At 38.2% G+C, this 25063-nt stretch overlaps 1 protein-coding gene across 3 annotated transcripts in view; it reads left to right on the top strand.

Annotated features, from left to right (window-relative positions):
- Window positions 1-523: 523 nt before the first annotated feature.
- UNC80 (unc-80 homolog, NALCN channel complex subunit) overlaps window positions 524-25063 on the top strand; it is a 194559-nt gene continuing 170019 nt past the window's right edge. For all 3 annotated transcript variants that reach the window (XM_069467694.1, XM_069467676.1, XM_069467685.1), the window contains exons 1-7: window positions 524-615; window positions 1555-1603; window positions 5032-5188; window positions 6093-6394; window positions 11336-11459; window positions 17675-17748; window positions 20934-21073. In XM_069467694.1, the coding sequence (XP_069323795.1) occupies window positions 524-615; window positions 1555-1603; window positions 5032-5188; window positions 6093-6394; window positions 11336-11459; window positions 17675-17748; window positions 20934-21073 (938 nt within the window). The remainder of the gene's footprint in view (window positions 616-1554; window positions 1604-5031; window positions 5189-6092; window positions 6395-11335; window positions 11460-17674; window positions 17749-20933; window positions 21074-25063) is intronic.

The following is a 25063-nucleotide window of genomic DNA, read 5'->3' as shown; positions in this document are numbered from 1 at the left end:
TGCTTCGGTTGCTGAGGTTGGGAAGCAGGCCAGGGGACAGTCCTGGGTGCATCTCGGAGGGAAGGGAAGCCGGGTCCTGGGGGCTGAAGAGGCCGCGCAGGGGACCAGCTTGCGCGTGCGATGCGGAGCGTGGACTCTGTCCGCCATCCCCCTGCTGTTCAACCTGCCCCCGACTCGCCTCTCCAGCTGGGCCGCCCGGCGCGGGCCGCTGTCCACAGTGGGAGGTGCTGAAAGCAAGGAGCGGGCGCGGGGGCGGCGAGGCGGACAGCTCCTCCGAGCGCCCCCCTCCCCGCTCCGCGGCTCCTCCAGCCCTCCCCTCCTCCCGCAGCCATGTTCCCCGCGCGGGGAGGGCTGGGGGGAGCGGAGAGGAACGGGGGATCAGGGCGGAGAGAGCCGGCTCTGCCTCGGGGAAGGAGGGGATGAGAGTTGGGGGGAGCAGCGGGAGGAGGAGGAGGAGGAGGCGGCGGCGGCTAGCGAGGAGCCAGCGCTGGGTCCTGCAGTAGGACTCCCAGGAGCCACCATCATGGTGAAGAGGAAGAGCTCCGAGGGCCAGGAGCAGGACAGCGGCCGCGGCATCCCCCTGCCCATCCAGACCTTCCTGTGGCGGCAAACCAGGTGAGGGGCGCAGAGGGCGCGCCGCGGGCCGTCCCGGGCTGGGGGCGCTCCTGGGGCCGCAGGGGTCGTCGCCGCCACCGCCGCTGCTGCTGTTGAGGCCGCGCCACAGCCTGCAGCTCCCTCTCTGGGGCTGGAAAGCAAGCCCTCTGCACCTGCTTAAAAACACGCATTTCAAAAAAATATTTCAGCGAAGTTTGACGACAAGCAGATTGACAGTTGTTGAATAAATATATACATTATTTAGGGGGTGGGAGGGCAGAGAGCCTGGGAGAGGGGGCGGGGAGCCAGGGAAGATAATTATGACTGGTTGTGCTACTGCGTCCAACTCCCCCTCCATCTCCTGCTGTAATTCCAGCCCGGTGACCTGTTGTTTTTCCAGCTCCTGTTTGGCAAATATCTGCTGTGCCCACTTGTTAACCATTTTGCTCAGATTAATCTTCCTGGTTAAAGCCCCCGAGGAGAGTGATTTTTAATAAGGGATTTTACCCCCCTCTGGAAAGGCCTGAAACCTTCCAATATACAGAAAAGATTTTCTTTATCATTATTATTATTTTAGTGCTTTATCAGATAAGAAATTCAATGCTGGAAATCATGACTCGCAAGCCGCGTTCATTCTGCAGTTTTTATTATGACTGTCCACATGGGTAATGCACCACTTCTGACCATGGGGGCGATTTAAAATCTGATTAGGTAAAAGTCTTCAGAATAAGAGTGGTATAACAAAAACCGTAGAGATCCACATATCTTTCATATATATAATTACACATGTAAAAGCAAATATCATCAGCTGTTCAACACCTGCTCGTAAACAAGCTATAAGGAAGTAAGAAATTTGAGTTTCACAGCACCATGTCATATTCATTGAACAATATGTCATAAGAGTGCTTTAATAATAATTTTACTTACCTCTATTAACAAATATCTCTATTAATTTTTCAGTGCATTTTTGAGGCCCAAACTGGGGAAACAATATGAAGCCTCTTGTGTGGTATGTGATTTTCACTGTTTAATAATTATTTCCATATTCTGTATGGTAATTTGAACCCAAAGAAAAACTTTAAATCATACTGACTATATATTTAATATGTTAATTCATTTGGCAGATATTACTGAGCATCTACTGTGTGCCAGGCACAATTTTCTTTGCTGGGATAGAGCAATGATAAAAACAAATATAGCATTTACATTCTAGAGGGAAGGGGACAAGGCACAAATGAGTAAATACATAGTAAGCCAGATGGTGATAAGCGTTGGGGAGAAAAATTAAGAAAGGAGATTAGGAAGCACTAGAGTGGGGGTTTCATTTCATAAGTAGCTGGTAGATAAGGTTTATTTACTAATGTGGCTCTTGGATGAGGACATGAAGGAAAGGAAGGAAGCATAGCTAAGGAAAGAGTGTAGGGAACAGCAAGTTAAAGAACATTGACACCAACTGGGAAGTAAGTGAAAGGATGGAGAGTGATTGAGTAGCAGAAGAGAGAGCAGAAAAATAACAGAGAACCCGGTGATGAGGGGCCTTCAGAGGCAAGTGTGAAAAGTCAAATACTTAACTAACAAAATTGAGGGTATTATATAGTGGAAGTTCGTGTGATGAGTGCCTATGAACTATTTGAACAAAATAATTTGGAATTCTGTACTTTTATATCTTGCATATGTTCTGCAATTCTGAAAATGAACACTATAAAATAAATGTGGAAATAATGATGCTAATATTTATGCAAAATCAAGTGCATTTGTCCTGAGATTCTAAGGGAATCTCATATCCCTGCAAATTCCCATTTTACATATTGAGAAAATAAAACATGAAATCATGAAGCAAAATTGAAATGGACTTTTACTAGATTTCATTAATATTTGGAGCTCACCTAAATGTTTTTATGTTGCATATATTATAACCTAAAAGTGGAAATCTATCCATTTGGATATTGCCATGCATATTTACAAATAGCTTCATGGATGACCTTTTGATAAAGAGCTCTGGCATGTGTTAGGGTCACAAACTGTGATGAAAGCCAACTGGAGAGTTAAACACACACACATCCACTCAAGTAGGAATTTGTTTTGTTGCATCCCCTGCCCATCAATGTTGTCACAAAGATATTTTTCAAAATATAACTTTCTTTCTTTTTTTTTGTTTTTAGAGACAGAGTCTTGCTCTGTTGCCCAGACTAGAGTGCCATGGCATCAGCCTAGCTCACAGCAACCTCAAACTCCTGGGCTCAAGTAATCCTCCTGCCTCAGCCTCCCAAGTAGCTGGGACTACAGGCATGTGCCACCACACCCGGCTAATTTTTTCTATATACTTTTAGTTGTCCAGCTAATTTCTTTCTATATTTTTAGTAGAGATGGGGTCTCGCTCTTGCTCAGGCTGGTCTCCAGCTCCTGAGCTCAAACGTTCTGCCTGCCTCAGCCTCCCAGAGTGCTAGGATTATAGTCATGAGCCACCGGGCCTGGCCAAAATATAACTTTATGAGGACCTTTAATAGCATTTGTTGTTGAACTTATCTCATTAGAGTAATTTGACAATTGAAATCTCTGAACCTTCCTTAAACCATGTTGACAATCATACTAGCTTAAAATAATCATAATCTTTCTCTGTTCTTGGCAAAGGTATGTCTGACATTTTTAATGTCACACAATTATCAAATAGCTAAATTACATCCATCAATACGAAGGGATACAGATTTATAATCTCAATATAAAAAACAATTTCTTAAGTTTAAGAAATCATAAAAAGTTCTATTAGTGACATTTAAGAAGAAAATGACATTAACTATCCAGAACTCCCTGAGATTATGAAATATACACCTCATCCTCAACAATGTATTTATTAGACCATATAAATTCTTTATAATCTTTTAGTGTCTAATAAACTCATCTTTTACTTAATGAATGATTAGATATTTGAGAAGGACTGAAGAATTTTAAAATATTTGTGTATGTATCACAAACATATCTAAAGGCCTTTGTTTAGTTTCTTTCTTTCTTTTTTTTTTTCTTTTTGAGACAGAGTCCCACTCTGTTGCCCAGGCTAGAGTGCCATGGCGTCAGCCTAGCTCACAGCAACCTCAAACTCATGGGCTCAAGCGATCCTCCTGCCTCAGCCTCCCGAGTAGCTGGGACTACAGGCATGTGCCACCATGCCCAGCTAATTTTTTCTATATATTTTTAGTTGTCCAGCTAATTTCTTTCTATATATTTTTAGTAGAGATGGGGTCTCGCTCTTGCTCAGGCTGGTCTTGAACTCCTGAGCTCAAACATTCCGCCTGCCTCATCCTCCTGGGGTGCTAGTATTTAGTTTCTTAAAAGAAAACAAAAGATATATCTCTGGTTGTTCTCCTTACCAATACCGCAGAGTGCCTTTTATTGTAAAGGTGAATTTCTTATTTTCCTTTTTTTGGATCAAAAAGTAAAAAGTTTTCTTTGGAGAATCTCCATAGTAAGACATTTCTTTTTCACAGCTATTCTAAAAATTCCAATAATACAGTCTGAGCACTTCAGACTTGTATTATGATCATTTATACAATTTTCTTGACCATTTGGGGCATCACATACCAATCATGTTCTTATAAGTCAAATGTTTATTAAATTTATTCTAATATTTGGTAGCTGCACTTTCTTCAACACCTTATTGTAATATTCTCCTCCCCTTCAAAAAAAAAAAAAAAGAATTGAGTAGGTCGAACTTGTTATTTCTTTGGGAGTGGTTCACTCTCTGAATGTATCCCTGGCAAGGGTAGAGGATTTAATAATCAGCAAAAGAAAGATGGCTTATTTCCCTCTTCCGTCCCTCCTCCTCTTTTCCCTCCATTTCTTTCTTTATTCAACAGATATATTAAGTGTCTTTTCTGGTTCCAGGCATTAGGTAAGAAGTGCTCTCTGCCAAGTTGTTACTAGGTACATGAAATAAATCAGGAACCCCAAAAGCAGATTTCTTGAAAGGGTTATATCTTAGTTGACACCTGTTGAACAAATTGACATAAATTCTGTCTCTCAAGACACTTTTGCAATAGACATTTCATTTTGGTCTGCAGTTATGACAGCCTCTTTGGCTGACTCAGCAACATTTTATAAAATATGACATTCAAAAATCCTATGAAGTGAAATGTGTCCTTATACTCTTTGTTAGAGAAAGTTTATTTTGATGAAAATAAAAATCTTTAATAATTCAAGCCATTTACTTTGATCAAAAGCCTGCAAAGGGGTAGATAATATGAAATTGTCACTGACCCATTGCATATCAACATATACAATGAAATGCCATGTGAGCATACCCTAAAGGATTTAGTCCATTGATATGTATCTTTTAAGGTATACAGTACCTTGATATCCATTTCTTCAGTAGTCAGAATCTTCAATTTCTTATTTTACATGATTTTGGGTTTTTCGTTTTTGTTTTTGTTTTTGTATCTATAGTCCTTTGAGCGAGTGTTGGTAGAAAACAAGCTGCATGGCCTCTCTCCGGCCCTCTCTGAAGCCATCCAGAGCATTTCCAGATGGGAGCTGGTGCAAGCTGCTTTGCCTCACGTCCTCCACTGCACTGCAACCCTGCTTTCTAACAGAAACAAGCTAGGTTGGTTACCCTGTGTTACTTCTTTATTGCATGCCATTGTCCTTTGTGTTCAATATTCATAATAATAACCTGTATTGAGTGGTTACTATTTCCCAGGCATCATGCATATGTTATATCATGTAATTCTCACAAAATCTCTGTTCCATTCATGTTCCCTTTATTTCCATTTCACCAATAAGAGAACTGTCTTGTTTTTAATCTTTTAATTTCACAAGCAATATGTGAATATAGTCTCCTCCTAAACATTAAAATATTATAAGTAAGCTAAAGACTCTCACTGGCGCCCAAGATGAATCCCAACCACGGTTGTCCCCTTTGTCATCTCAATTCTTGGAGCAATCACTTTCATAAATTTGGCATATTTCTCCCAGACATTTTCCCGACTTTGTAGTACTATGTGTGTACATGTGCATAAAGTTTTTTTAGATTGTTTTGCAGATTGCTTTTCTCCTCTGGCAACATGTCCTAGCCATGGACTCCATTTAATGTACATGCTCTTCTTCATCCCATTTCCTCTCCTCATTCAAATGTTACCTCTGTAGAGGGATCGTTCCAGGTCACGATGTCTAAAATAGAACAGTTGTTATCTTCAGAGCCTACACTTTTAAGCACTGTGCTGCCTATTTGGACATATACTTGAGTATTTAACTAAAGAGATGTGATTCATTCAGTTTTTGCGCCATGACAATGTATCATCTTCAGAGATTGCAGCCAATAGGGAAGCCTAAAAAACAAGAATGAGCCCTGCTAACAGCGGTCGTAAGAAGTATAGATAAATGCTAGTGTCTCCTGGGAAATAGAGCCACAGAGCAAAGCAGGAATGTTCTTCCCAGACACACAGTTGACATCCATTGCTCTGATCACAAAGTTGGCTTTAACCTGCCTGTGTGATTGTCTCATTCAGGCCACCAGGATAAACTGGGTGTTGCTGAGACGAAACTCCTTCACACTCTGCACTGGATGCTCCTAGAGGCCCCCCAGGACTGTAACAGCGAGCGGTTTGGGGGCACAGACCGAGGCTCTAGCTGGGGTGGCAGCAGCAGCGCTTTCATCCACCAGGTTGAAAACCAGGGTTCTCCAGGGCAGCCTTGCCAGAGCAGCTCCAATGACGAAGAAGAGAACAACCGAAGGAAGATCTTCCAGAACTCCATGGCTACTGTGGAGCTCTTTGTGTTTCTGTTTGCTCCTCTGGTCCACAGGATCAAGGTAAGCAGAAAGCTAGTGTCAGGGCTGGGGTGAGATGGACATGAGGTACGGGTGGGCTTCAAATGATATTTCCATGTTTGGTTGTCTGTGTCTTTGTATGATCTGATAGCTAGTCCAGACGTGGAGGGTTTAATTTCTATATTAAAACTACTAAACGTTACTTTGAAAACACAAATCTCCACTAATCCTTTACCTACTTAAAAATCTTCAGTTGTTCTGCACCTTCCTCAAGATAATGCCCAATATATTGAACATGAAATGTAAGCCATCGAGCATGATGTATGGCTTGAATTGCTTTCTTGATGTATCAACTGTCAATCCCTACTGACCATCCCAATGACCCAGCCTTGAGAGCTGTGGGACCCATTCCCTTGCTGTTTGCTCTGCCCTCCTTTCCTTCCTCTATTCCTCTCATGGTCCTTCAGACTCCACCCTTAATGTCATTATTAACATGGTTTTCCTTGAACATTCCCCATCTGTACTTAGTCACTACCTCTTCTGTCTTTCTAGAGCATTTTGTAACTATTGCTATTATAATACAGGGTATAGAGCAGAAGTTTTAAATCTTTATGTGCTATGGACTTTTTTAACCTAAGAATTGCTTTCTAAAATACTTAAATGCATAAAATATAAAACACAGGATTACATGAAAACCAATTGTCTTAAATATAATTATATCTGTCTATCTCTTGGACCTGGAGGAGACAACATAACTTGAAATCACTGTGCCACTACTTTTTAGCTGTGTAATCTTGGTGATATTACTTAACATCTCAGATCTTCAATCGTATAAAATTGTGGATACCTGTAACACAGGATAAGTGTATGTGAAGACACATAGTATATTTTCAACACGTGAAAAGAAATCAAGAACTATTTGTTACTTCTGTAAGTAAATAAATTACCATATTCCACCTAAATGCTAAGAGATAAGATGGGATTAATATGTTCAACTTCTTTTCAATAAAATATTATGACCCTAATGAATGGATGTTCAAGTTAGCAATGTAAAGGTGGTTGTGACCATTAACAATCACCATTAGAGAGTCAGACTAGTGAGTATTTTCACCCATTTTAGTTTTCTAAAACATTCCCTTCCTATTTACTTTGTCCATTGCTGGTATTAATAAATTTGCAACTACTTATAAATTTCCTAAATGCAACACACACACTGGCCACATTGCCCATCAAACATACTAAAATTTTTAAATGTTGTTAAATCAAATTAAATTGGTTTAGCTTTCCATTTTAGAAAGTATTTTATAAAGGTTATACTAAATGGAAAGCATTACTTTAACTGAGACTGTCCACCCGGCCTGTGGGACCTGCAGGACCTGCCCCCACCCATCCCTTGGACTTACATAGCATTGGGTGTCCATACATACATAGTGTTGGGTGTCCCATTAAAGGTGACTCTAAGAGAGGAATTAGAGGCCCAGAGTTTATGCATTCAGCCACCTTAAGAAGTCTTACAAAGGAATATACCAACACAAGAGAAGGCTATAGATGCTGCAGGCATTCAGGTCTGAAGAGTAATTAGATTTAGTTGGTGTTATTTGGAGAAAGTAAAGTATGTTTAATTAATCAAAAATTATGTATTAATGCTCAAGGAGCAATGCATGGATGGAGAGAGCTCAACTTGTACTCAAGAAATACATAGTCTAGTTGAGTCTAGTTGGGGATGTGTCAAATAAAACAAAATGGTGACAGTAACAGTCAGTGACTGCTGAGTGTCTCACGGATAGATCAGATGTTATAGGCCACGATTTCAGTATAAGAAGCTCACTCCCTGCAGCAGTTTTCATTGGAGTTTTACTTGTGTCAAGATTACTTATGAGAAACATGGAAAAGTACCGAGCTCTGAAACTAAGAAATTATTAAAACCAGGTCGGTTGAGTTTTGGCTTCCTACATTTCTGGAGACAAATCTGATAAGCTTTGCTTAATGCTAATTCCCTGCTTGCTGGTTCTAACACCACATGCAGTACCATGCAGACGTCCCTATGTCCATTTCAAGGGAACGTGGGTTACTCTCCCCTTAACTCTAGACCTTTCTGTCTAACAGCTTACTCAGCATCTCTTGTTGAATGTCTAACAGTTATCTCAAACTTACCATGTCTAAAACTACGCTTCTAAAATTCCAAACCTGTTCCTCCTTCATCTTACTCATCTTTATTAATGGCAAAACCAAAAATCTTTGACACTTCTTTCTCTCACACTGCACTTCCAATCAGTTGGCAAATTCTGTAAGCCATATCTTCAAAACATATTCAGAATCTACCACTTTTGTTTGCCCTCTACTTGTACCCTAGTCTAATCATCTGTCACCTAGATGACAATAACTTCCTAAATAGTCTCTTCTTCCATGCTTACCCTTTCTCAAACTAGTTTCAATGGCTTGAGTGAACCTATTAATATACACATCCAGAGATGTCAGTGTACTACTCAAAATCTTCCAGTGGCTTCCCGTCTTACTCAGTAATTGCTGAAGGCCTTATCATGACATATCAGGCAATATATTACCTGGCACTCAATAACTTCTCTGATACTACTTTTTTTCTATTCTTCCCTCATTCACTTGACTCCAGGCACACAGTCTCCTGGTTATTTCGTGACACATTAGGGATACTTAGGGGCCTTTGCATGTGCTGATCCTTTTTCATGGAATACTTTTTCTGGAGATATCTACATGGCAGCTCCCTCATTTCATTTAGATCTTGACTCAAAAGTTACCTTCTCAATAAGGCCTTCCCTGGCCTTCTGGTCTAAAATGCCAACACCTTGCCTGATACATCCCCTTACTTGCTTTACTTCTCTCCACTATGAGCAGGGATTTTTTGCAAGTTTTGTTCATTGTTGTAGTAAAGAACCTAGAATAGTCCCAGGTAGATAGTAGGTGCTCTATAAATATTTACAGAATACATGTTGAATTAATTTGACCAATTGCTTTATGTGCTTTTCTAATACTTCCTCAGGGAATCCTAGAGGCTTTTCCACTGTGGGCACTTCTGTGGCTCTGCTGCTAATGGTGCCAGGATCCCAGCCTAGTGTTTAGGTTTACAGAAGAGCTCTCTCTGTACCAGTGTGTGAATTTATTCAGGGATTACATCAGCCTTTTCAGATGAAGATTCCTTGATGTTCTGCTACATTGATTCGCCACATGCCGAATCACTTATTTTTCTTTTTTTACTTTTAATTATTATGGATGCATAATCGTTGTGTACTTGTGTAGGGTACATGTGATGTTTTGATACATGCATACAATGTGAGTTAATCAAATTAGGGTAATTGGGGTATCCATCACCTCAGGCATTTAACATTTCTTTGTGTAAGGATATTCCAGTTCTACTCTTTTAGTTATTTTAAAGTATACCCTTACTTATTGTTGATTATAATCACTTGGTTGTGCTGTCAAATATTGTTCATTCTATCTAACTATGATTTTGCACCCATTTACTATCCCCATTTTAACCCCCCCATTCTTGATAGCCTTCCCAGCCTCTGGTAACCGTCATTCTATTCTCTATCTCCATGAGATCAATTTTTTAAATATTTAGCTCCTGCATATTAGTGAGGACATGCAATATTTGTCTTTGTGTGCTTGGCTTATTTTGCATAACATAATGTTCTCCAGTTTCATCCATGTTGTTGCCAATGGCAGGATTTCATTCTTTTTTGTGGCTATATATTATAATATTCCATTGTGTTTATTTACCACAATTTCTTTATCCATTCATCTGTTGATGGACACTTAGGTTGATTCCATATCTAGGCTATTGTGAATAGTGCTGCAATATATATGGGAATGCATATTTTTCTATTTTTTAAATTTCTTCCTAGCTCTTTTCCTTTTAGCTCAGTGATTTTCAATGTTGGCTATGAGAGTCAGCAGGGGGAAATTAAGAAAACCTCACAGAGATTCTAATTCAATGGGTCTGGGTAGGGGAGGTAAGTGAGACCTAGGCCTGCTAGTTTTAAAAGCTCTCCAGGCAATTATGTAATAATATGCAAGCGAGGGTTGCAACTCACTGCTCTAAGTGAATTGTTACGTCTCAAATGTGTTTATTAACTTGTGTTCACATTCTCTGCTTCCATCTTTACACTGTTTTGAGAGGCTGAGGTATTTAAGATGTAGTCCCAGAATGCCATATATTTGTACTTATACAATATGAGATTGCATGTCAAACACCTCAGTCTCTCAGAATGAAGTAATGTGAAGCAGAGAATGTGCTCCTGGAAGAGACTTTCAGTTATAGTTAAGCTGAGTGAGCACAGGTTGTAAAGTTGGCACAATTTGGCAAGTATTTGTTGAGTATCTATTGTGCATCTAATTCCTAATGCTGTATTAGGCCCTGCAATGAAGCTGGGGGTTGAGGGGGAAGGATGATGATCGATTTATTCTTGCCCTTAAGGAAGTAAAGATTGTTGAGAAAACATTACAAAATAATACACTATGAAGGGTCAAATTATATGTACCTGATGCCATGAAATATAAGAAAAAGGGATGGGCTGGAGAATAGAAAGAAAATCAAAATAGGCAGCATCTAATGATATTGCTTTATGAAGGAGAAATAAAAACAATTAAATAATTAAGAGGAATGATAATTATGACCACAGGTGAATAGATCTGCCAAGACTCTTGAGATAAAAGGTCTCAATCATGGCATGGACAAAACAATAATTTGTGTTTTCTGTACTTTGCCCAGAATTAAGTTTTGATTAGTGAGGAACTTTGCATAGAGCAGACAACTGTGATTTCCGTAATTGCAATGACAAGTTAGGGTCATTGGTTTACTCTAGAAGCACTCATCTAAGCAATGAAAGGTTTGGTGGATCAATGCACTCTAAAAATAACCTTGTGAATAATGTTAATCTTTTCATTGACTGGTCCCTTCAACCAATTTTTACATACCAGTTATTGGCCATAAATCTTCTCTTCCAGGAATCTGACCTCACCTTCCGTCTGGCCAGTGGGCTTGTTATATGGCAGCCTATGTGGGAGCACAGGCAGCCTGAAGTCTCCGGCTTCACAGCATTGGTGAAGCCCATCAGGAACATCATTACAGGTTCGTGACTCAGGCACCCAATGGGACAGTATTAGCAAATTCCCTCAAACATGGTAATTAGGGTGATGGGATGATTTGCCTTAAAATGCCAAAAAGAAGCAAATCCTTCCATGGAGTTATCTACGTGTCCAGGACAGGGCTTACTCACACAAGGGAAAACTCCAAATCAGGGGGCACATGCTTTTCTGTTATGTGACTTTGCATAAGTTATTTAAACTTTCTGTGCCTCAGTTTCCTCATCTGTTAAATGGGAATTAAAATACCATATTGATAGTACTTACAGGATTATTATGACCAATAAACAGATTAATGTACGTAAAACTGCTTAGAAGAATGTCTGGCACATAGTAAGTGGTAGCTGCTAAAATTTATTATTATTATTGCTATATCATCATCATCATCATCATTATCATGATAGATGGAGTAGAAGCTTTTTAACAAAATCATCTTAGCATTTTATTGCTATCAAAGCATTTCACTTTGGGAATTGTCTAATTAAATAGTCCTATTGTTGAATTGTATAAAGAGCACAACCTGATAGATCAAAAAGTGCATGGTAGGCTCATGTTTCACTCCAAATCTATTGGTTATTATGTATGTAACTTAACTTCCTGAGCATTTCCATTTATGTGAAATGGAGATGATAATGCCACCTTATTGGGCTTTTTAGTAAGGAATGAGAGTGCACATAAAGTGCCCGTGTTATAGTAAGTGCTTAATAAATTTTATCCTTCTAGTCCCAACTCTATTTTTAGCATCAACAATAAAATTTTAAAAGAGATAAATTATGTGGAAAATCTACAGAAGCATATGTATACACATATATATATCTTAAACATATACACACATATATGTATGTAGTTTGCTTACTTCATAAGGTTTTTGTGCAGACAATAGAGGATTATACATATAAAAGGGCTTTATAAAGGGAAGGAAACTATAAATATATCCTTACACACTTTTTTCCCCTGTAACTTAACACAACCTTGCAAAGTACATGATAGGTTAAGGAATTGTGTAAACCAAGGAGTGCTATGTTACTCACATATTTGATAAGATGCTTATAGTGACAAATGCAGTCATTCAAAGGTAGGATGAAATTTTTTTCATATCATATTTAATAAAAGTAGATTAATCCTACAACTTACATGTATACAAAACACTAACTCTTGAAATATATTATAAATTCAAGAGTAATAGACTGTCATAGGTTCAAATATCAAGAAACTAAGTAAATAAAGATGTCCTAGCCAGAAATATACTTCAGATTCCATATATGGAATGAGGTTAACTATGTTGAATTAAAACAATCTGAAAGTGAAGATAAGACAGATGTAAGAAGTTTTTTAAAAAGCTGAAAACAATAGAAATAAGAGAAAAGAATAAAATATACTAAAGTATAACAAAATTATTAGTGAAACAGCCATAACTTTACAATGTGTTGATTAAAGAAATTTATTTTTTTAATGTTTTAAAGTCTATCCATTGCTTTCCGACATGAATGGGGAAATCACTTCAAATTTAGTGCTCTCGCTCTCTCTTTTTGACTAATCCATAAACTATCATTTGACACTATAAAATATAAAAACCACTAAGAAATAACGTCCTTCCATGGAGGCTCTTGGGCTATTTAGCTCACTCGCCTCTTGCTTCTGGATGGTATTCACAGTGAGTTTCTTTCCCTCTGCCTGATGCTTGTGGACTCAAAGTGATGTCCAGCATCTGAGGGGAAATTAGACTCAGCTTACGTGGCTAGAAGAAAAAACAATGGCACATGGTGACGTTAGCAAATCACCTTCCTTCTCAGCACCAGTTTACCCACAATTTAAATGAGACATTACCATCTTCATTTCCCACTGTTTCTGATCCTCAGGTAAAGATGCAGCTGATTTGCATCTTACCTCAGAGGCAGTTTAAAGTGATGGTTAAAGCACAGGCTCTGGAGAAGGGCAAGATGGTGGATGAGAAAAAGCACCAGCCAGAGTGTCTCTTCGAGAAAGATTTTAGAAGAAAGTAAAAAAAAATAAACAGGCAGACAAACACAGACCAGATGAGGGTCAGAAGGAAGGGTGCCTGAAAATACAGGAGACTCCACGGGAAGAAGTTGCAGAGGACAACTGAAAGGAGAAAGGCCCCTGAGAGGCTTGGAGACGAGGAGTGACAAGGGTAGGTGGAGTGGTTAAATTTCCCCTCTCTTGCATCTCAGACTGCGGATGGGCTCCTGAGCAGTTGCAGAGACCTGCCAACACCAGCCCAGAGACGGCCGCCACCAGTGAGCAGTGAGCCTCTTGTGTTCAGGGCACCAGGCTTCCAGCTCCCTAGGGGCACCTCCCGTCAGCAGACCCAAGCAGATCAGCAGGCGCCATATTGCTTCATCCTCCCCTTCCCCTCCCTTACCCGCGGCTGCCGAGAGAGACAATTTAGCCACCACAAGGAGGCATCTGCAGGGAACGGGACCTTTCCTTTTGGGGCCCTGCAGCAGATTGAGGGGTACTCAGACTGTGAGCTCCCTGCCCACCCACCCTCCCAGGTGCTGCTTGCCTGATGACTCCAGGAGGGTGGGGCAAATCCTGAGGCAGAGAGACATGGATCCAGCTTGGGCACCCTGTGTGTGACTGGAGACCAGCACTCCTCTCCCTGGCAGGGTCAGGGATTGATCTCCAGGGCCCATGGGACAGGCCTGCAGACCAGATCCCGTACACCCAGGTCTTGATCGCATTGCCCCGGGGTACAGAAGGGATATTTGTGAATGAGCCTACTGAGGTGTGTTTGCCTTCAGGGGCAGATCAGCATGCTTGAGGGACAACCCTCCTCCCACAGAAGGGCCCTGCGCCCAGCTCAGGCTGCAATCCTGGGCAGGGACCTTCCCTGCTGGCATCACAGCCAGGAGAGATCCACCAGCTTGAGGTCCTGCCTGCTGGCAGAGACCCAGGAGAAACCACAGAATAGGGGAGGGTGGAATGGAGTAAGGCCTGCTCCAGACTTCAGGTCTCAGACACCCCCACCCCTACATGCAGACTTTTTGGCTGAGTGGAGCCATTTCATCCCCTCCCTGGCAGCTTTGCCCAGAAGCAGAAAACAGAACTTAGACCCCTGCTAACAGCATTTGTGGAGCTTGAGGGCACACGCTCACCCAACCCTGCTCCGTCCAGACTAACTCCCCCACCTGCCCCTACTGAGGTGGAGAATAAGGACACACCTAGAAGTCCCAGGGCAGCACCCACCACCTGAGGCACTAGAGTGCCTCTACAGAGGAACAAGAGCTGGTTACAGGACCCAGAAACTACACTGCAGCCTTCTCCTTCCAGCAAACGCCACCTACTAACAGGGAGGTCATTCTGCACACTCTTTAAGTGTATCTACTGACTCATCATACAGGATGTAGTCGAATCTCATCCACAAACACCACCTACTGGCTCAGAGACTAAACAGAGTGTGTCATAATTCAAACAAAAACCTAAATGTAAAAAGGAACAGCTGATTGAGATGGGAAGGAATCAGTGAAAGAACTCTGGAAGTATGAAGAATTAAAAAGAAAGCACACCCCCAAAAGGGGAACACCAGCTCTCTAGCAATGGCCATTAACCAAATTCAGAACAGTAAAATGACAGAAGAATTTCAAACATGGATTGTAAGAAAACTCAATGATATGCAAGAAAAAATGGATAACCAACACAAAGAAACCACACACATAAAGAAAATCCAGGACTTGGAAGAAAAATTCACTAAAAAATTGAAATATTAAAGAAAAATCAAACTGAACATCTGGAAATGAAGAATTTATTCAAGGAATTACAAAACACAGTGGAAAGCCTCAAGAACAGGGAAAATCAAACAGAAGAAAGAATCTCAGGGATTGAAGGTAACACCTTTCAATTAAATAAGTCAGTCACAGAGATAGGGCAGAGAAATAAGAGAAAAGAGCAAAGCCTACAAGAAATGTGGGATTATGTGACGAGGCCTAACGTGAGAATCATAGGCATCTCTGAGGGTGAAGAAGAAAATACACAAGGGTCGGATAGGCTATTTGAGGATATAATAGAGGAAAATTTCCCAGGCCTTGCTAAAAATCTAGATATACAGGTACAAGAAGCTCAAAGGACTCCTGGGAGATTCATTGCAAACAGGAAGACACCAAGTGCCCATCAATACATGAGTGGATTAATAAAATGTGGTGTATGTATACCATGGAATACTACTCAGCTATAACAAACAATGGTGATATAGCACCTCTTGTATTATCCTGGATAGAGCTGGAACCCATTCTAGTAAGTGAAGTATCCCAAGAATGGAAAAACAAGCACCACATGTACTCACCATCAAATTGATCAACTAATCAACACTTAAGTGCATATATAGTAGTATCATTCATCTGGTGTCAGGCAGATTGGGGAGAGGAGGGGATGGGATATACACACGTAATGGGTGCAGTGCGCACTGTCTGGGGGATGGACACGCTTGAAGCTCTGACTTGGGTGGGGCAAGGACAATATCCATAACCTAAACATTTGTACCCCTGTAATTTGCTGAAATAAAAAATAAATTAAAAAAAAAACAAAAATTAAAAAAAAATAAAGCACAGACTCTGGGTGGAAACCTTCATGTAAGGTGAGTGACCTTGGGCAAATTAAACTCCCTGTGGCTTAGTTTCTTCATGTGTAAAATGAGTATAATAATATAACAGTATTATAGAGTTATTGTAAGGGTTAAATGAGTCTATACAGTCATGTGCTGCATAACAATGTTTCAGTGAATGACTAACTGCATGTATGACAGTGGTCCCATAAGATCATGATGGAGTTGAAAAATTCTTATCACCTGGTGACACTGTAACCATCATAACACCCTAGCTCAATGCATTACTCATATGTTTGGGGTGATGCTGGTGTAAACAAAACTACTTTGCTGCCAGTGATATAAAATTATAGCACATACAATTATGTAGAGTACACAATTCTTGATAATGAATGACTATGTTATTAGTATATATATTTATTATACTATACTTTTATCATTATTCTAGAGTGCACTCCTTCCAGTTATAAAAAATTTAACTGTAAAATAGACTCAGGCAGGTCCCTCAGGTCATATTCCAGCAGAAGGCATTGTTATCATAAGAGATAACAGCCACGTGCATATTATTGCCCCTGAAGACCTTCCATTGGAATGAGTTGTGGGGGTGGAAGACAGTGATATTGATGCTCCTGACCTTGTGTAGGCCTAGGCTAATGTGTGTGTTTGTGTCTTAGTTTTTAACAAAAAAGCTTAAATAAATAATTTTAAAGTAGAAAATAGCTTATAGAATAAGGATATAAAAAAGTAAATACTTTTTGTGCAGCTGTACAATGTATTTGTGTTTTGAGCTAAATGTTATTGTAAAAGAGTCAAAAATTTAAACTTTTAAAAAGTTTCTAAAAAAAAGGTTACAATAATATAAGGTTAATTTATTATTTAAGAAAGAAAACTTTTTGATATAAATTTAGTAAAGTCTAAGGGTACAGTGTTTATAAAGTCTACAGTAGTGTACAGTAATGTCATAGGCCTTCATATTCACTCTCCACTCATTCACTGACTCACCTAGAGCAACTGCCAGGGCTGCAAGCTCCATTCATGGAAGTGCCCTATACAGGTGTGCCATTGTTTATCTTTTATACTGTATTTTTCTGTATATTTTCTATGTTTAGATATATAAATACTTACCATTGTGTCATAATTGCCTACAGGATTCAGTACAATAATATACTGTTCAGGTCTGTAGCCTAGGAACAATAGGCTAAACCATATAGCCTAGATGTGTAGTAGGCTACACCATCTAGGTTTGTGTGAGCACACTCTATCATGTTCCCGCAACAAGAAATTACCTAGGGATGCATTTGTTAGAACATATCCCCATCCCTAAGTGACACATGACTATATATATGTAAAATGTGTGGAAAGGAACAACATATATTAGGTGCTGAGTAGATGTTAGCTATAATCATTATTTTTAGTCTTGCACCTTAACATACTGAGTCAGACTGAAGAGATGAATATTTACATTGATAACCTGGAAATACTAAGACTTTTTAATTATTTAATATCTTTTACAACACATATTACTAAGGTAATAATGATCTATTAAAATGGTTTTTTTATTTGAAAATGAAATGAACTCAAGAAATAAAATGAACTTAGAATCTTATAAAATTCATGATGAAATTTCTTCCACTTTGCAGCCAAGAGAAGTTCTCCCATCAACAGTCAAAGTCAGATCTGTGACTCACCAAATCAAGACACAAGACATCTAGAGGTTGGTTTACTATAATTGTGAGAAGGGAGGCTGTAATTCCTTGAACGTAATATAGGGTGAAGGGAAAGATGTTAATTCTAGAATCATATTGCCGGGCTCAAAGCCATTTTTTTTCCTCTAAATGTGAAACTTTTAACAGCCTCAGGTGTTTTATCAGTCAAGTATGAAAATTAATTTTCTATATCTCCCAAAAATGTGGAGGTGCTGAAACAAAATAATACATGACTAGTGTTTTATCTCAATGGTTGGTGTGTAATAAGTAGTGCTTTATCTCAATGGCTAGCATGTAACACTCAATAGATGTTAGTTATCATTATTCATCCTAGATTAAATAAAGCAGCATCTTTTTCTCAATTATTGAATCCACTAGTGTTTGTTAGGTAACTCAATGTACGTAGGGTAGTGCTGGGGGAGCATAGAAAGGAGGCATAAGACATAGTCCTACCCCTTAAAGAATCTAAAGTTTAATGAGGAGTCAAGATAAACCCACATAAAATAGAAGATGCAAAATAAAAAAGAACATAATTCAATACAAATTTGTCACATTTGGTTCAGAAAAGAAAGAAATGAGACCAGGGTAGTTGAAAGCTACACAGAAATGTATACTGCCATTAACTTAACCTGTCATTAGATGACCTGCTTTCACTTACAGTTCAACATGTTCAAAGTGAAACTTGCTGCCTTCCATCAAAACAGGATCCTCTTTCCAACTGATACATTACTGCTAAGAATATTAGCAGTCTTTTTACCCTCCATGCTGGAAATTTTGGAGTCCTATTATTAATATAGCCACCATTTACTGAGCAATTACTAAATACAGATACTGTGATTTATATGCTGTAAGATGAATATGTTTTTTACATTTAACCTCTTTGAAATTGAGTGTGCTTGATTATCTTTGGCCTTTTATGATCTCCCTACTGGTAGCAGTCTTCACATGGTTGTCATTCTTGTGCCTCATAAATTTGATCATTTCCAGCATCTAAATTTATAGCATCAGGGTCAGAAGTATGTCAGAAGAAATGGTGGAGAACTCTTTTGAGAAATAATACTCTTAAGAAATAACACTGTTGATCCAGAGGAAGTTATTCTTTGGAAAAACTTAAATATCAACAACTCTGAATTGATAATTCTAAATGTGAAGAAGTTCTAAGAATATCTACACCAATTTATTTCACTTACACTTTCCTTTTACATATACCTGGGCTGGATATATAATCAAAAGCTATGCCTAGATAAGTCTAAAACAGCTCTTTCAACAACTATGAAATAAAAAGTCCTCAATGATAAGAAATGAAGTGTCCTAGTTTAATTCACAGGGTCTTTTTTTTTTCCTTAATGGTACATAAAATAGTGATATGTCTCGTAAGTGATGACATCTAGGTACAATGAAATACATTATGTTCTACATAATCTTCACTATTTGATTTCTTGCTGTGTCACATTGTTCTTTTCATTATGTTGCTCAGATGTGCTCTGCATTCTGTATGCCCACTATAACCTCTAAGTTCAGGACTTCATAACTAGATTGCAGCTGGAACTACCTAATTGGATTTTTTCTACCTCTCCCCTTTCCTCCTTCACATAAATGTCACTTAAAAATTCCTGACTAATTTTCTTAATGCATCATTTGTTTATTAACTTGTTATTTCACATAAGTTATTATATGCAAAAAGGCTGTCCTATTATCATATCCCTGCCTCCTTAGGAACCTCTAGTGGATCCTGTTGACAAAACTCCTGTCCCTGGTTCTCCGTGCCTTTCACCACCTGGCACCATCCCTCTTAAATGGCCTTATGTCTCATCCCTTTAGTCAGTTAAGCATTGCCTCCAACTTACAGTGCATGCTCATTTTAGCCTCTGGTGTTTCCTCAGACTTGTTTCCTCTAACAGAATGTTCTTTCCTCCTTGTCACTTGTCTAAATTTTATCCTTGTAAGGACAAATTAAGATCTCAATTCCCTGTGAACTCTTGTCTAATTAGTCTAAACCTACACTGTCCAATATGGAAGCCACTAGGCCCATCTGGCTATCCACCACTTGAAATTTGGCTAGTCTGGACGGAGGGTGTAAAATGTACACTGGATTTTGAAAATGTAGTATTAAAAAAAGAATGTAAACATCTTCCTAATTTTTGTATTGATTGTAAGTTGAAATGATAATTTGGGGTTAAACAGAATATATTATTAAAATTAATTTCACCTGTTCCTTTTTACTATGTTTAATGTGTCCTCTAAAAATTTAAAATTATATATGTGGCTGTTTGTGGCTTACATTATATTTCTATTCGACATGCTGCTCTCACCTGTACTTACCTGTCTTAAAACTTAACTGTAAGCTGTTGAATTTAAGGCTCAGATTCATCTTAGATTTTTTTTAATCTCCCAAATTACCTAACATGAGGCACACATGAGTGTATTCATGCTAAACGAATCTTTTATCAAGTTCAGAGGACTTCATGAAATTTCTGACTGTATTGATCTCTACATACATACATCAGCATTGAATAATGCCTATTTTGTGCATAAAAATAGAAATTGTAAAGACTGAACTACTATGATAGATTTTTTTAGGGTCTTTATACTTTAGTGAAAGATTTCATCTATAATACCTATGGGAAAATATTTCACATTACCTGGGCAGCATTACATTTAGCAGCTAAATGTAATTAAAATAAGCTACTTGGTAAGAGAATTGCTGAATGTATACTTATAAATCAGAATAAAGGTCATGATGTTCAGTTGGAAAAATCTATTGCACCCCTCTGCTGATGAACAATGAAAAAACTTGGACCTTGCGCTTCCATTCTCATGTTCTGCCTTCAATTTTATTAGCTTCTAGTAACCTGGTGCTTGTTTTTAGCCTCACGCCTCTGTTTGGTTCACCTCAGTATGGTGGATTGTTGATTAGTAACTCTCCTACAGATACTGGATGTGGAGGTGAAAAAAGAATCAAGGACAAAATGAAATAAAAATATTTGAAAGTATTTAGCCTAATGCTTGGAATGATACAGGTGTTCCCTAGAAGTCTGTTTCCAAAATTCCTTGAACTGTGACATTATAATCAGTTGTGCTGAAAAAAATAAAAAACCTATATAAGTAACCATGTTTGTAATATGGTTGTTAATTCTAGACGATATATCTGAAGGAAAAAAACCCACTAACCTGCTATCTCCACCTCCCAAAGGGACTTCAGGTGGTCTGTGAAACATTCCAGTCGGATTCCATCTCACCCAAGGCCACCATTTCAGGCTGCCACCGAGGAAATTCCTTTGATGGAAGTCTGTCTTCTCAAACTTCCCAGGAAAGAGGCCCATCACTTTCCAGGTACTTGATTGCAATGTTAGAGACAAAATGTATCACTGGTCACCAAAAATTAAATGTGCATTTTTAGCTACTATTATAACCTTTGTTCCTTAAAATATTTATGCACATGATATGTGTATACACATTCTTAGTCAAGGTATAATTAGATTAATAATTGCAGAAATGTGCTATCTCATTTACACACACTAGGGTGGAAGTGAGAAGACATGTCTTATTTAATGAGGTATCTGATTGGATACTATTTTTAACGTTTAAGTGCAGAAACTCAAATGACGGTATTGAAAGATTATGTTGCAGAGATGTTAAAGGACCTGTTTTAACGTATAAGGATAGTTTATACTGATCTTTGTATTAAAATGAGTCCTTCTAAAGTACTGGGAATTTAAAAGCATGCTCTTTATAAACATTCCAACCTTGCCCCTATTTTTTAATATACATAGTGGATATACTTGAAAATATCTTCCCCAGAAATAAGAACTAGTCTATGGCTTCCTACTCCCTGCTGAAATTATGGACACCTGAAGTCAAGAGGTTTGCCATTCCAGCAAGAGTCCCTGAGATCATTTAAATATCCCTACTTTCAAAAGAAATTACAGCCTAGTGGATAGTATTTTTTTAAAAAGGTATTTAAGGAATAGTTTTATTGAGGTATAATTTATATAGCATAAAATTCACATCTTTTAAGTTTACAATTTAATGATTTTTAGTAAATTTACAGAGTTGTGCAATTATCACTACAATTCAATTTTAGAACATTTTCATCACCCAAAAATATCACTTGTGCCCATTTGCAGTCAATCCCATTCCCACACCCAGCTCCAGATAACTACTAATATGCTTTCTGTGGGGTTGTATTTCTAGACATTTCATGTAAATAGATTTATACAGTTTGTGGTCTTTTGTTTGTGGCTTCTTCCACTTAGTATAATGTTTTTGAGTTTATCCACATCACAGCACGTATCAGTAGCTCATTTCTTTTTATTGATGAATGATATTCCATTGTAAGGATCTATCATATTCCCTTTATCCATTCATCAGTTGATGGATATTTGGGTTGTTTCCACATTTGTCTACTATGAATAATGCTGTTGTAAACATTCACTGACAAATTTTTTTTGGGGGGCATAGGTTTTCACTTCTGTTGGATAAATACCTAAAATTGGAATTGCTGGGTCATATGGCAAAATTATGTCTAATTTTTTAAGAATCTGCCAAACTGTTTTCCAAAATGGCTGCACTATTTTATATTCCCACTAGCAATATATGAGGGTGTGTTCATCTGTATTCTTGGTAGCACCTGTTATTGTCTGTCTTTTATTATAGCCGTTCTAGTGGGTGTGAAGTGGGATCTGATTGTGCTTTTAATTTACTTTTCCCTAATGGCTAATGATATTAAATATACTTTCATGTGCTTATTAACTATGTGAAAAATCTTCTTTGATGAAATGTCTATTTAAATGTTTTGCTCACTTTTTAACTAGATTACCTTATTATTAAATTTTAAGAGTTCTTTCTATATTCTGGATACAAGAACTTTATTTAAAAAAAAATATTCAAAAATATTTTCTCCTAATATCTGACTTGCCTTTTCATTTGATAATTTTTTAAATGATCTACCTCCATCTGGCACTAAAACCAGGCAACATGGGTACAGTATTTTTGAAAGATTTCTTAGAATTGTTAAAAGCATGGAGTCATATAAATACAATTGTTTTTTAAACGCAATACTATTATGTTTTGCTTTAAAAAAATAATATGTAAAGAATGTGTTTATCTTTGTGTCTTTAGACTTTAAAAACAAGAGACCCAGTTAATAATCTACTGATTGAGAATATAAAATTTTGATAGCAATTTTAGTTGTGTAAACAGAGCTATTTGTGTTTATTCACTGATTTACTGTCCTGGGGCAATGATGATGATGAGTACTTCGTATCATAAGTGAAATCTAAAAAAGTTGAACTCACAGAAGTAAAGAGTAGAATGGTGGTTATGGTTGGGGGAGGGGAATGGATGTAAAAAGGGAAGATGTTGATCAAAGGGTACAAAATTTCAGTTAGATGAGAGGAATAAGCTTTAATGAACTATTGCATAGAATGGTGACTATAAGAAGTAATAATGCATCCTATATTTAAAAATTACTGAAAGAGTAGGTTTTAAGTGTTTTCACCACAAAATAAAAGTATGTGAGGTGATGGATTTGTTAATTAGTTTGATTTAATCATTCTACAATGTAAACACATATCACATTGTACTCTATAAATATGTAATTATACAATTATTATTTGTTAATTAAAGTATAATTTTAAAAATTAAAAATAATGTGGCAGGAACTCTGTGAGGATTTCCAGTCCAATCTCCTGTCACTTAGCTGATGCACAAACAACATTAGCTTAAATGCTTTAAGCAATGAGGAATTCAGTACTCTCTGATGAATGCCATTTCGTTTTTAGATAACGCTCTTTAGTGGAATGTCCTTCTTATATTTGACCAAAATTTGCTTTTCAATAGTTTCTGTGTATGGTTCTTGAATTAGTTTTTTTACTGTTGTGTAACAAATTACAACAAGCTTAGTGACATTAACCAACATGCATTTATTATGTCACAATTTATTATGTAGGGAGAAATGCAGGCACAACCGAGGGTTCTCTGGGTTCTCTGCTTCAGGGTCTTACCAAGCTGCAATCTAGGTGTCAGCATGAACTCCAGTCTCCCTACAGGATTGACAGGGGAAAGATTCACTCTCTTACAACAACCTCCCTCAGGTTGTTGACAGAATTCATCTCCTTGCAGTTACAGGACTAAGGTTTCTGTGTTCTTGCTGAATGTTAACAGGGTGCTGGTCTCAGTGCCCAGAGCCTGCGCACAGCTCATTTCCACATGCCCTTCTCCATAGGCTACCTCAAAACATGGCAGCTTGCTTCTTCAAAACCAGCAAGGAAGAGAAATTCTAATTTCAGTTTGCTAATACAGAGTTTTTACAATGTCACATAACCACAGGACGTGATGTCTCATCACCTTTGTCATGTAAAGTGACCTAATTATGGGAGCAACATGCCATCACCTCTGCCATATTCTATTGGTTATAAGCAAGTCACAGGTCCTGCCTGCACTCAAGAAAAGATTATAAAGGATTTGAATACATCAGATGGGAGTCAAGGATGCCTCCCATAAAATCTGTGAAAACTCTTCCCATGTTAACCTTCCACTTACACAAAAGTAACCATCATGACCACCCCACTCCCACAAAGCTCTCATTTTATTTGATAATGACAGTGACTCACAAAGTTATAAATGGCATAATTAAAGCATATTTGGGGAAAGGTAGTTTACTCAGGGCACAGACTAAAGAGAATAACAATAAGAACTACCTTTTTTGGAAATGATCTATGTGTGCAAAACAATGCTAGAGTCTTTATATTTATGGTATTATTTAAATGTTCATTTATTCATTTATTTATATTTCAGTGGATGGCACTACTATGGATCCAAATATCCTAGTCAGAAATATGAGATTCACTCAACCCCCAGCGCTTCACATTCTGCCTTCTTAACATTTCCCAAGTCCCTTCCATTCTCTCCAGTCTCATAGTCACTGCCTTAGTTCAAATCCTTATCATTTCTTACATGGATTTCTGACACTGCTTCCAAACTAATATTTCTACATTCAGCATTGCCTCCTCCTAACCCATTACATATGTTACCAAAGTGATTTACAGTATCTGTGGACTTGAGACACATTATCTACACCAAATATACCCAACCCACAATGATGAAATAGGCATAGGATACCTGCTGTGGACATGTCTATTCAAAGGGATGAAATGGGAGGCATTGGTCCTTATCAGTTCTGAAATTAAGCTGGAAAAATGTTAGAAACTCCTTGATTAGGACTCAGTCCTACTTTTGCCCATGGCTCTTGGCTCTACCTCTGGGCTATTAATTTGATCCTCCAAGTCAACTTTCCTTTTTTTAAAAAAGTGTCATGTGTAT

The sequence above is a fragment of the Eulemur rufifrons genome, chromosome 1 (assembly GCF_041146395.1).
Source record: "Eulemur rufifrons isolate Redbay chromosome 1, OSU_ERuf_1, whole genome shotgun sequence".
Lineage (NCBI taxonomy): Eukaryota > Metazoa > Chordata > Mammalia > Primates > Lemuridae > Eulemur > Eulemur rufifrons.
This window is presented reverse-complemented; position numbering and strand designations above follow the sequence as displayed.